At 43.4% G+C, this 14121-nt stretch overlaps 1 protein-coding gene across 1 annotated transcript in view; it reads right to left on the bottom strand.

The window, feature by feature from the left end:
- Positions 1-14121, bottom strand: part of dnah9 (dynein, axonemal, heavy chain 9) — a 104544-nt gene that overhangs the window by 13375 nt on the left and 77048 nt on the right. The window contains exons 59-64 of the mRNA XM_083771154.1: positions 7000-7194; positions 6131-6250; positions 4988-5176; positions 3939-4174; positions 2280-2402; positions 591-795 (exon numbers count right to left, since the gene is read on the bottom strand). Of these exons, the coding sequence (XP_083627280.1) occupies positions 591-795; positions 2280-2402; positions 3939-4174; positions 4988-5176; positions 6131-6250; positions 7000-7194 (1068 nt within the window). The remainder of the gene's footprint in view (positions 1-590; positions 796-2279; positions 2403-3938; positions 4175-4987; positions 5177-6130; positions 6251-6999; positions 7195-14121) is intronic.

Raw genomic sequence — 14121 nt, 5'->3', positions numbered from 1 at the left:
GGGCGGATATAAAATCAAGGTACTTCATTAATAATACACAAGTAAGAACCAGTAACATATACATTTCACTTTGAGAACGAGCGACTTAGGGGCTCCCTTGGTTCCTAACTTCCTATAGAGCGTCGCAGTCCCTCCCCCTTTCAGAACGAGTGGCCCAGGAAATGAATCCCAATGCATTTTTCCCAAGGCATTTCCCAAGGCATTTCAAAACTTATTTATTTAAAGACCTTAAGCGTTGTATGAAGCCAACTCTTGTCTTGACAAAGAAAGAATTAGAAAGTAGAAAAAAAACGGCAGGTTACAACACTTTTTTGTTGTTTCTCTTCTTTGTAATTATTTGTTTGGTCCAAAATATTGTGTTTGTTGTCATGATTTGTCACGACAAGAGTTGGCTTCGTACAACGCTTAAAAGGTCTTTAAATAAATACGTTTTGAAATGCCTATGGGGAAAAATGCATTGGGATTCATTTCCTGGGCCACTCGTCGTTCTGAAAGGGGGATTGACTGCGACGCTCTATACTGTGTAACTAATCAATCAGTGATACTTATAGGAACCCCGCCCCCCGGTGTTTCAACAACAACGTGCTGACCTTGAGCAGCTCCAGGTCGGGCCTCTCCATGCTGACCACGGCGGCCAGCAGCTGGTCCTCCAGGCCGTGGCGCGTCACGGTGAAGTTGACCAGCGTGCACTGGGCCTGCAGCTCCGGCTGGTAGTGAGGACTGGCCAGCTTGGTGTGAAGGATGAGGCGGAAGGCTGGGTTGTACTCGCACTCCTTGTCGCCCATCTTTATGTACCTGATGATGATGAAAGAAACATTAAGACCTGAGATTCACACTCCTTGTCCCCCAACTTTATGTACCTGATGATGATGAAAGACACATTAAGACCTGAGGTTCACACTCCTTGTCTCCCATCGTTATGTACCTGATGATGAAAGACACATTAAGACCTGAGGTTCACACTCCTTGTCTCCCATCTTTATGTACCTGATGATGAAAGAAACATTAAGACCTGAGGTTCACACTCCTTGTCTCCCATCTTTATGTACCTGATGATGATGAAAGAAACATTAAGACCTGAGATTCACACTCCTTGTCTCCCATCGTGATGATGATGATGAAAGAAACATTAAGACCTGATATTCGCACTCCTTGTCTCCCATCGTGATGGTGATGAAAGAAACATTAAGACCTGAGATTCACACTCCTTGTCTCCCATCGTGATGATGATGAAAGAAACATTAAGACCTGAGATTCACACTCCTTGTCCCCCATCGTGATGATGATGAAAGAAACATTAAGACCTGAGATTCACACTCCTTGTCCCCCATCGTGATGATGATGAAAGAAACATTAAGACCTGAGATTCACACTCCTTGTCCCCCATCGTGATGATGATGAAAGAAACATTAAGACCTGAGATTCACACTCCTTGTCTCCCATCGTGATGATGATGAAAGAAACATTAAGACCTGAGATTCACACTCCTTGTCTCCCATTGTGATGATGATGATGATGAAAGAAACATTAAGACCTGAGATTCACACTCCTTGTCTCCCATCGTGATGATGATGAAAGAAACATTAAGACCTGAGATTCGCACTCCTTGTCTCCCATCTTTATGTACCTGATGATGAAAGAAACATTAAGACCTGAGATTCACACTCCTTGTCTCCCATCGTTATGTACCTGATGATGACGAGGGGAGAGAAAACAAGAAATCAGTGTTGTTTTTGTCGACTAAAAAAAACTATGACGACTAAATCAACTGTAGATTTTGTTGACTAAAATCTTATGATATTTAGTCGATTAAAACTAGACTAACACTAAAACATTCCAGGTGACTAAAATGTGACTACAACTAAATTAAAACTATTCAAGAAAGGGTACAATACAGCAGCGCCATCCAGTCAGTTAATGCAGACTCTGTTTCACTCGGATACCGAGACCCAGGAAGTGAATTATCGGGCTCATAGCTTGTAGATCTGCTATTTATTTTAAATCGTGAAAATGTGTCGCAAATCTTTGAATATAATATTCTTTCAGAGGCTTCAGAGCGAACGTTTTTAACTAAAATCTTTGCTGGAACTACATATATATTCAGATGGGGGTCCGCAGCCTAATACAGACAATTCCTGGGGGTCCTTGACATGAAAAAGCACCACTGACAAAACGAAACATAATATGGGTTTTTCAGAAAACCTTTAGGATTTAGAAGCCATTTTCATATATAATCGGCCTCAGGTCTAATTGAGGAATTTCAGGATTGAGTGTCCCACCTGCCCTTCTTGATGGTCTCCCGGCCCAGCAGGGGTCCCAGGACGGGGTCCACGCTCTCCTCCAGGTTCTCTATCAGGACCACGTCTCCGCTGGACATCGCTTTCTCGATGGCGTCCAGGTACCTGTCAATCAAACCAAGAGCACGAGAATGAATGAAGCTGCAAGTGTAGCCTCGGAAACCCAGACGTTTTTATTTCCGGGGAGAGAAAAAAAAAAGTCTGGGTCTGAGTCCACTTCAATTCGGCATAGAGTAGCGCAAACGTCGATCGCTCTCTGCTGATTTCTGATCGTCTGCACCTTTGTTAAATTGACGCACACACGCACACCCGTACACACACACACACACACACTCCTCTCTCTCTGTCGCTCCAACTAATTAGTCTCATGTAGCACAGCTGCGTTTAGATTCTCCCGGCGGATCCTGCCGGGAGCTGCCTATGCCATAGAGTGGACCCCAGGCTACTGCAAGTGTAACACCCGCGATCCAAGTCTTATCTCCATCATGATCCAACAGTTTGGGCTTTTATTGGGAAGGTATTATTCTTCCGGCTTGAGGGAAAGGAAGTTCTGGTTTGGTTGGGCCTGATGACTACAAAACAATGACTACAAACATGACGTAATGATATCATCCTGATGACTACAAAACAATGACTACAAACATGACGTAACGATGATATCATCCGCTCCCGACCGGATCACACGGCAATTTAGTAACACAGACCAGGCCTGGTGACGCAAGGGTACCTTTGAGGTGGTTGCAGTGACTTGAAAAATAACCACGAAAAACAACATGAACAATGACACAATAAAAACCCTCTCTGACGCAGACATAAACCCCGTCTCTAAATCAAAACAAAATATCATGACTGAAAACGGCATGCGTTTCCTAAACAATTAGCACAATAATTATTTTGCACATTCTCAGTCATTCCTTTGTGCCTAAACTGAAAAAGCAATAAAACTTTGAATCATAAAAAAAAATGTAATGTCTGCACATGACAAACATGAAACCCGTCTCACCCTCTCTGTAATGTCTGCACATGACAAACATGAAACCCGTCTCACCCTCTCTGTAATGTCTGCACATGACAAACATGAAACCCGTCTCACCCTCTCTGTAATGTCTGCACATGACAAACATGAAACCCGTCTCACCCTCTCTGTAATGTCTGCACATGACAAACATGAAACCCGTCTCACCCTCTCTGTAATGTCTGCACATGACAAACATGAAACCCGTCTCACCCTCTCTGTAATGTCTGCACATGACAAACATAAAACCCTGTCTCACCCTCTCTGTAATGTCTGCACATGACAAACATAAAACCCGTCTCACCCTCTCTGTAATGTCTGCACATGACAAACATAAAACCCGTCTCACCCTCTCTGTAATGTCTGCACATGACAAACATAAAACCCGTCTCACCCTCTCTGTAATGTCTGCACATGACAAACATAAAACCCGTCTCACCCTCTCTGTAATGTCTGCACATGACAAACATAAAACCCGTCTCACCCTCTCTGTAATGTCTGCACATGACAAACATAAAACCCTGTCTCACCCTCTCTGTAATGTCTGCACATGACAAACATAAATAAACCCGTCTCACCCTCTCTGTAATGTCTGCACATGACAAACATAAAAAAACCTGTCTCACCCTCTCTGTCCGATGCGTACGACTCTCAGGCCCTCTCCGTACTTGTTGCGGATCCACTTGACGCCCTGCAGCTGTGGGTCCACCATGAGCGGCCAGCGCTGGCAGGACGTCAGCACCGTGGCGTTCTCCGTGGACATCCTGTCGGCGGGCAGACCCTCGTTCTGCCACGACGCCACGTCCGCGTCGTCCATCAGCATGCTCAGGGGGTCGAGGTCGGGGGTCACCGGGATGGGGGTCTGGGGGACATGATCCACAACCGACGTTATTATGTAAAACTTATTTTGACCCGAGATCAGATTCTAAAAATGTCTTCTACATCCTGACAGTTTTTCTGAAAAAGCTATGTTTCTATGTCAGTCGATTTTTCAAAAATAGCAGACCTACAAGCTCGTAGCGCGCCACCGAGTGGCGCGCTATGAGCTTGTAGATCTGCTATTTTTCAATAGCTAAAGCATAGCATAATGCGAACACCAAAAGGGGTTCCCGCCCCCAAAATGGGTTAACACTTATTTTTGCCCAGGACGTCCCCCACACGTCTTTATAATTACCCAGTGTCTACGCTACAAGCTTGTAGACCTGCTATTTCTTTTAATCGTGAAAATGTGGTCGGAAATCTTTGAATATAATGTGACCAAATTTTCGTTTTTTCATGTCATATGAAAGCAGGGAAACATAGTTTCAAATTGACGTATTGGTTGTTCAGTTTGACCCACCAGTTTTGGAGATATGGCTTATAGAGAGAGTTGAGAAAACAGACTTGAAAGGTTCACTTCTGTGGTCTCTAACATTACACCTAGCTACATGTTTAAGCATTTATTTCATATTAACATGTACGGTAGATTTAAGCTCGGACACTTATTTCAGACATGCTCTAGTATGTGAAGTGTCTGGTCACATATATTCTTTCACAGCAAACGTTTCTAACTCAATTATTTGCATCTGGGGGGGGGTCCCTGGAACAACATATTTTCAGATGTGGGGTCCGCGGCCAAATCGGCCTCAGGTCTAAATGGGTTGACGTGCGCAGTGAGAAGCCCCACCACACCCACCGTCAGCTGGCTGAGGAAGGGTCTCCAGGCGTGGTCCATGAGCTGGACTCTGTAGCGCTTGGTGAAGTACCCCAGGTAGGAGACAAAGGCGGTCACCAGCAGCACGTCGCCACACAGCGTCCTCTCCTGGTTCCTGAAGCTCTCCACGGACTCGGCCCAGCGCACCTTCTCCGACACCAGACCTCCCACCTGCATGTGGACCACATAAACTATTAACCAGACCTCCACCAGACCTCCCACCTGCATGTGGACCACATAAACTATTAACCAGACCTCCACCAGACCTCCCACCTGCATGTGGACCACACAGACTATTAACCAGACCTCCACCAGACCTCCCACCTGCATGTGGACCACATAAACTATTAACCAGACCTCCACCAGACCTCCCACCTGCATGTGGACCACACAGACTATTAACCAGAACTCCACCAGACCTCCCACCTGCATGTGGACCACACAGACTATTAACCAGACCTCCACCAGACCTCCCACCTGCATGTGATGGACCACACAAACGATTAACGAAAAAGGTCTGAAAGTCCACCTTTCAGGGGACCAGATGAAGGGGAGGTAGACTCACTTTTTCCATAGAAAGGAAATGGTATTAATTGCCTTTTTTTCCTACTCTGTACATTCAGGGCCCTAAACGTATTTTCCACCCACTGAGCATTTTTGTAGTCTAATAGACTTCTAAATGGCAAAAAAAAAAAGTTCTAAAAACTGGGGTAAAAATGGTCTAAAAAAATTTAAGCAGTCTATAGGCTTAGATTAGACGTTGAAACAACGTTGTTTCAACGTCTATATTTAGATCAAGGTCTAAATATAGATGGTCTATATATAGACATTGAAAAGACGTTGATTAGATTAGACGGTCTAAATATAGACGGTCTATATATAGACGTTGAAACGATGTTGTTTCAACATCTAAATATAGACGGTCTATATATAGACGTTGAAACGACATTGTTTCAACGTCTAATCTAAACCTAGACTGCTAAAAAAACATTTCATTTTTAGACTATTTTTAGACGGTCATTTAGACGTCTAAAAGCCGAAAATTGCTCAGTGGGCATTTTTTATATTTCGAAAAAAAGATGGATGGATGGATGGATGGATGGATTTGAATGCATGCGTGCTCACCAGGCGGTTGGCCAATGAGATGGTGTGAGCGGTGGAGTCCGCCTCCTGTTGGCACCTCAGCTTGTCAGCGGTAGCTTTCTCAAACTTAGCCGTCAGCTTGGCCAGGTTGTCATCAAGTTCCTGACACACACACACACACACACACACACACACACACACACACACACACACGCACACACACACGCACAAAGACCACTCGTTAAGGTTGTGGTGCAGGAGGAAAACATCTCTAGAAGGACTCCCTGGTCCAAACGTATTTAGTTGCATGTCAGGCAAACATAGAAATGCTTAAATCTGTAGATTGTAAAAAATCTAATTTATCAACCCCTCTCCATGGCACTAGTCTCCTCAATCTCCTCTTGTTTTGGTGGTTATTTGCAGAAGTACAAATGGTGTAAGAAAATGAGTGGAGAGGCCACACAAAGGCAAACAACCTTTCAGCAGGCGAGGTTTAGGATTAGGGAATGATTTGATCGATTGAAAAAGCCTCTAAAAGCCTCTTATAACACTGACAGTTTTCTGAAAATCCTATGTTTCTATACCAGTGGTTCCCAAACCTTTTCATGTCAATAATGATATGTATTTGGCCGTAGACCCCCATCTCAAAATATGTTGTTCCAAGGACTTAAAAACGTTTGCTGTGAAAGAGCATATATTCAAAGACACAACATTTCCACAAAATAGCAGATGTACAAGCTTGTATATCTGCTATTTTGCGACAGATGAAGTTCAAAATAATTGGTTAAAGTGGTTACCAGCTATACGGTGACACAGATGCGTCCTCAGGTCTAAATGGGTTAATTAAACTAACAAGAGTGTAGTTTCCTGACGTTTTCCTTCGCTACAGTATACGAGTCGATCGGTCTCACCTGGATCTTGGCCTTGATGGTGGCCAGTTTCTTCTGGGCGTTGGCCAGGTCGCTGTTGGCCTTGGTGAGAGCCTGGCGCTTGGGCTCCACCTCACAGAACACCTGGTAGAACCTGACTATGTTCAGGACCCAGGAGCACAGGCCCGCCGCCGCGTACGACTTGGTGGCCACCAGGTCCTGCTGGAACTCTTTATCCTGCAGCAAAACAAGACTTATGTTATGTTATGTAACCGTGGTTCTCTGAGTTCTGTATCCTGGCACAAAACACGACTTATGTTATATTATGTTATGTTTTTTTTTTTTTTTTTTTTTTTTTTACCTTTATTTAACCAGTAAAAACCACATTGAGACTGAAGTCTGTTTTACAAGTGTGAACTGGCCAAGACAAGAGGCAAAATAAGTGACACAGCTCTGCCAGTAACAAAAAAATACACAACAAAAAACAGGACAGACATATAAATACAGTACCCACTACCGAAGAAGCTCAAAGGGAGAACAGGGACGCGACCAATAAGGACTAATAAATAAAAACTAAGCAACGAAAATTGCTAGTAGACTAAAAAGCAAGCAGAAATTTGCTATACATGAAAGCAGGAGCAGTGTATGGGAAGTGTGCCTATGGCAATCCTTTTAAAGCTCACTAGGGGAATCACAGAAGCCAGCTTGAGTCTGGACTGTAGGTCATTCCAAGACCAGGGTCCGAAATAAGCTATGCTTTTTTTTCCCAGCCTCAGATTTGGTTGGGGGCACGACGTAGCGTAACCAAGCATTTTATCTGAGGTTGAGAGAGTTCAAATTTAGAACCAATGTAACGTGGGAGGGTACCAAGAATGGCTATATAAATGAGCAAGTACTGTCAAGTACTGCGAGCAAGTACTGTCAACTGTCAACTGGCCGTCAATGGTGACGTAATTACGATATGTTTCAATATTGGTTATCTAACAGATAACGTATGTACGTTGTAGGTTGAAAAGTACTATGCTGTGGTTGGCTGGGGTTTTTTATGCGTATGCCGTGTTATATATATTGATTTTGAATGTGACGTAGAAGATATGCATCAATGCAAGGATATAACTGGCTCTCGATGGTGACGTAATAAAGATAGGTTTCAGATTACATACATGTATACATAGAGACATTACCTTTAATCCACCAGACACTGAAAAATCACACCTGTGTGAACTGAGCAGTCCAGGCTGCTCAACAACATCACTGGCTGGCTGTAGTCACAGTATAGTGCTCAGTGTGAATGGCCCTTTTAGGCTGCTCAACAGTGCCACTTTAGGTCACCCAGGAGTATTGCAGCTGTTTATATCACAGACGGACAGACAGACACGGCCAGTCATTGGAGCGGTTAGGCACCGCTCAAAAAACTATCATAGTGTAGGTAAATCTCTCAAAAATGGACAGCCTGCACAAATCTGCATGTCTATGTTTGCACTGCAACAGTTTATGTTGTGTGTGTGATGTCAGAGCTCAGCTCCTGGTCAGCCTACAGTAAATAAGTGTGAGTTGTCTTTAGACTTTCACCACAAGCTCATAGCGTGGCACTCGGTGCCGCGCTATGAGCTTGTAGATCAGCCAGCGGTATTGCAGCTGTTCGTACCCCAGACAGAGTCAGACAGACGTGGCCAGTCATTGGAGCAGTTAGACACTGCACAAAAATGCGTTGGCCTACTTGTGCGCAAGCAGAGCTCAAGTTATTCATAAATCCCGTTTGAGATACTCACTACAACGGGTTCTAAAGGTTTTAAGTGTCCTATAAGTTTGAAACGTCATCAACATTATGTATTGTATACATGTTGTGGATTTTTGGTGGGAACCTCAGCCAATCGGGGATTGGCTGATGACGTAACTATGCATGTTTATGTAAAATAGGGTGGTTCCTGATTGGCCAAGGGACAACACCGACATATGCCCCGTAACTATGTATGTTTATGTAAAAACGGTGGTTCCTGATTGACCAGAATGTACAATCCCTGATTGGCTAAAGGAGTCACAGACATATGCAGCCGAAAACAGTACTTGCGCTCTGCTTGCACAAGTAACTATCAGAGAGTAGGTAGATCTCTATAGTAACTATCATAGTGTAGGTACATCTCTATAGTAACTATCCTAGTGTAGGTACATCTTTCAAAAATGGACGGCCTGCACAAATCTGCATTTCTATGTTTGCACTGCAACAGTTTATGTTGTGTGTGTGATGTCAGAGCTCTGCTCCTGGTCAGCCTACAGTATGTTGTGTGTGTGATGTCAGACCTCAGCTACTGGTCAGCCTACAGTATGTTGTGTGTGTGATGTCAGACCTCAGCTCCTGGTCAGCCTACAGTATGTTGTGTGTGATGTCAGACCTCAGCTCCTGGTCAGCCTACAGTACATAAGTGTGAGTTGTCTTTAAACTTTCACTTCATCCTCAGTGTTAATTAAAGAGGTTCATCCTGAAGGAGTTTCCTGAGACGCAGCACGAGTGAGCGAGGAGAGGCACGGAGAAGAGGGAGAGAGTGTTACGTATAAAAGACATATTGTCCCAACCCCAACAGAGGAACCTATAGAACTCTCATTCTCATCAGAGTCCATTTATAGCCGCATTTGATGATGGAAGGAAGGAGTGAGGCCCAATGTTTCCAGACTCGGGTATCCTGTTCCGAGTGTTCATGTGCCTCCACCTATCTCCATGAACCCGTGGAGAGGAGTCACAACAATGTCCTTTACTGCCAAACACTGAGGAATGAACACATCCCTTCAGCAGCATGTCAGAAAATGTACTGCTCTGTAACCAGCCAGAAACAAAGAGACACAGATGAGGCCAAATCTAATTACAGTGACCAACAGTTTACCATGAATTTAGCTCCGGCAAGAGAAGTGAAGACAGATCAGCAGAGGTATGCAGGACAGAAAGCCCACATCTGTAAACAGTGTGACAAGTGTTTCAGTAAGTTAAATAATCTGCAGAGACACCAGCGTATCCATACTGGAGAAAAACCATACCACTGTAAACAGTGTGACAAGGGTTTCACTGAGTCAGGTCATCTGCAGAGACACCAGCGTATCCATATTGGAGAAAAACCATACCACTGTAAACAGTGTGACAAGAGTTTTACTGAGTCAAGTTATCTGCAGAGACACCAGCGTATCCATACTGGAGAAAAACCTTACCACTGTAAACAGTGTGACAAAAGTTTCAGCCAGTTAGATAGTCTGCAGAGACACCAGCGTATCCACACTGGAGAAAGACCATACCACTGTAAACTGTGTGACAAAAGTTTCAGTTTGTTAGGTCATCTGCAGACACACCTGCGTATCCACACTGGAGAAAAAACATACCACTGTAAACAGTGTGACAAGGGTTTCACTGAGTCAGGTCAACTGAAGAAACACCAGCGAATCCATACTGGAGAAAAACCATACGACTGTAAACAGTGTGACAATAGTTTCAGCAGGTTAGATAGTCTTAAGACACACCAACGTATCCACACTGGAGAAAAACCATACGACTGTAAACAGTGTGATAAGAGTTTCAGACAGTTAGAAAGTCTTAAGACACACCTGCGTCTCCACACTGGAGAAAAACCTTACAACTGTAAATGAGTTTCAATCTGTTAAATGACCTGAAGAGACATGGTTAGGCACAATAGAGCCAGCCATAGAAACATAGAACACAGAAGACGTGAGAAAGAAGACCATATAATTAACGGTTAATTGTAAAGAAGGTTAATCATTAACCCATTTAGACCTGAGGCCGATTCTATAAAATGTCTTCTAAATCCTGACAGTTTTCAGAAAACCCTATGTTTCTATGTCAGTCGTTCTCAAACATTTTCATTTCAAGGACCCCCAGAATTATTGGCCGCCGACCCCCATCTGAAAATATGTTGTTCCAGGGACCCCCCCCCCCCCAGAAGCAAACATTTGAGTTAAAAGTGTTCGCTCTGAAAGAATATATATCCAAAGATTTGTGCCACATTTTCACGAAAAAATAAATAAATAGCAGATCTACAAGCTCATAGCGCGGCACTCTGTGCCGCGCTATGAGCTTGTAGATCAGCCAGCGGTATTGCAGCTGTTCGTACCACAGACAGAGTCAGACAGACAGACAGACAGACGTGGCCAGTCATTGGAGCATTTAGACACTGCACAAAAAAACCTAGAAATGCGTTGGCCTACTTGTGCGCAAGCAGAGCTCAAGTTATTCATAAATCCCGTTCGAGATACCCACTACAACGGGTTCTAAAGGTTTTAAGTGTCCTATAAGTTTGAAACGTCATCAACATATGTATTGTATACATGTTGTGGATTTTGTGGGAACCTCGGCCAATCAGGGATTGGCTGATGACGTAACTATGCATGTTTATGTAAAATAGGGTGGTTCCTGATTGGCCAAGGGACAACACCGACATATGCCCCGTAACTATGTATGTTTATGTAAAAACGGTGGTTCCTGATTGGCCGATCGTTTCACCAAAATGTACAATCCCTGATTGGCTGAAGGAGTCACGGACATATGCAGCCGAAAACAGTACTTACGCTCTGCTTGCACAAGTAACTATCATAGTGTAGGTACATCTCTATAGTAACTATCATAGTGTAGGTACATCTCTATAGTAACTATCATAGTGTAGGTACATCTCTCAAAAATGGACGGCCTGCACAAATCTGCATGTTTGCACTGAAACAGTTTATGTTGTGTGTGTGCTGTCAGAGCTCTGCTCCTGGTCAGCCTACAGTATGTTGTGTGTGATGTCAGACCTCAGCTCCTGGTCAGCCTACAGTACATAAGTGTGAGTTGTCTTTAGACTTTCACTTCCTCTCAGTGTTAATTAAAGAGGTTCATCCTGAAGGAGTTTCCTGAGACGCAGCACGAGTGAGCGAGGAGAGGCACGGAGAAGAGGGACAGAGTGTTACGGTATAAAAGACATATTGTCCCAACCCCAACAGAGGAACCTATAGAACTCTCATTCTCATCAGAGTCCATTTATAGCCGCATTTGATGATGGAAGGAAGAAGTGAGGCCCAATGTTTCCAGACTCGGGTATCCTGTTCAGAGGGTTCATGTGCCTCCACCTTCCTCCATGAACCCAGGAAGAGGAGCCACAACAATGTCCTTTACTGCCAAACACTGAGGAATGAACACATCCCTTCAGCAGCATGTCAGAAAATGTACTGCTCTGTAACCAGCCAGAAACAAAGAGACACAGATGAGGCCAAATCTAATTACAGTGACCAACAGTTTACCATGAATTTAGTTCCGGCAAGAGATGTAAAGACAAATCAGCAGAGGTATGCAGGACAGAAAGCCCACATTTGTAAACAGTGTGACAAGTGTTTCAGTAAGTTGAATCATCTGCAGAGACACCAGCGTATCCACACTGGAGAAAAAACATATCACTGTAAACAGTGTGACAAAAGTTTCAGTCGGTTAGGTCATCTGCAGATACACCAGCGTATCCACACTGGAGAAAAACCATATCAATGTAAACTGTGTGACAAGGATTTCAGTAGGTTAGGTAGTCTGCAGGAACATCAGCGTATCCACACTGGAGAAAAACCTTACCACTGTAAACAGTGTGATAAAAGTTTCAGTCGGTCAGGTAGTCTGCAGGCACACCAGCGTATCCACACTGGAGAAAAACCTTACCACTGTAAAGAGTGTGACAAGAGTTTCATTCAGTTAAGTAATCTTGCGAAACACCTGCGTGTCCACACTGGAGAAAAACCTTACCACTGTAAACGGTGTGATAAAAGTTTCAGTCGGTCAGGTAGTCTGCAGGCACACCAGCGTATCCACACTGGAGAAAAGCCTTACCACTGTAAACAGTGTGACAAGAGTTTCAGTCAGTTAAGTAATCTTGCGAGACACCTGCGTCTCCACACTGGAGAAAAACCTTATGTAGCAAGTGGCGCAATGGGTAACTAACTAATACAATGTTGGTATATGGTAAAGGGATTGACTGCGTATAAACCAGGTTCGGAGAAGGAGCTCAATGTGTGTAGTGAAAACCAATGAAATAAGGGAGGCAGAAACTGGAGTTAAAGGGTAACTGAAAATTATTATTATTATTTCAAAAACAGAACTTAAACACTTTTGAACATTTATAGAAAATAATAAACACAACATGGGGGCCCCTTAAAGGTGGTGACTCTTGGTCCATGTTGAGTTCCTAACTAAGGGGAAATTCAGTCTGTCTCCAGGGGGGAGAACTGGGTTACCACATTTGTGGAGGGAGGGGGGTGTCGAGGTCCGGGTCGGCTCGCCAGGTCCAGGTACCAGCCGGTACCAGAACCATCCAAAGGTTTCCTTTCAAGGACACAAAAAACCTGACCTGCAAGGCCAGGTGTCTAAATCAGTCTTTTTGTTCAAAAAGTCATTGTGGTACAACTTTAAATAAAAACTATTAAATGAATAAAGAGTTCGATGTGATCAGTATCGAATCTTTAGTCATTTATCTAATAAGTCTATATCTTTACATGCATGTTTTTAGAAAATAAAATTCAAAGTATTTTATAATATATATAATTATATAACATGATATATATTATAATATAATAAATCAAAATTCAAGGTATTATAATATATATAATTATACAACATGACATATATTATATATATATTATACCATAATACATCAACATTAATCATTAAACCAAAAGTTCAAACAAATCATAAATAAAATGCTTTCAAAATAAACAGTTAACCAGTAGATCCAAGTTAATGACACCAAGGCTATATGACTCACCGAAGAGTAACCAAAGGTTGTCACAATGAACAGGAACCTGCTGCTGCTGCCATGCTGCTGCCAAACATTTCGGCCATCTTGCATTGGTGGAAGTGGGAGTGGGGAGTGAAGGAACTGATGTCACCTTTATACTGCCTTGGTTGACAGTTGACATGGGTTGCCATTTGCGTGTTGCCATGTTGGCTGGGTTACACTTTCCCCCCCTAATCTCATGTACGTCCCATGACATGTAATTGGTTTGGTGTCAAACGGCTTGGATCAATAGGTTACTGTGAAACATTGCAATTAGGAACACCTGGACCTGACAAGGCATACGAAAAGGCAGTAGTTAAACCATGAAACAATGATTGCACTGCTTTTAAGATGGGTTTCCCCGGTTTAGAGTAAC

The sequence above is a fragment of the Protomyctophum parallelum genome (assembly GCF_964188405.1).
Source record: "Protomyctophum parallelum genome assembly, chromosome: 8".
NCBI classification, from domain to species: Eukaryota; Metazoa; Chordata; class Actinopteri; order Myctophiformes; family Myctophidae; genus Protomyctophum; species Protomyctophum parallelum.
This window is presented reverse-complemented; position numbering and strand designations above follow the sequence as displayed.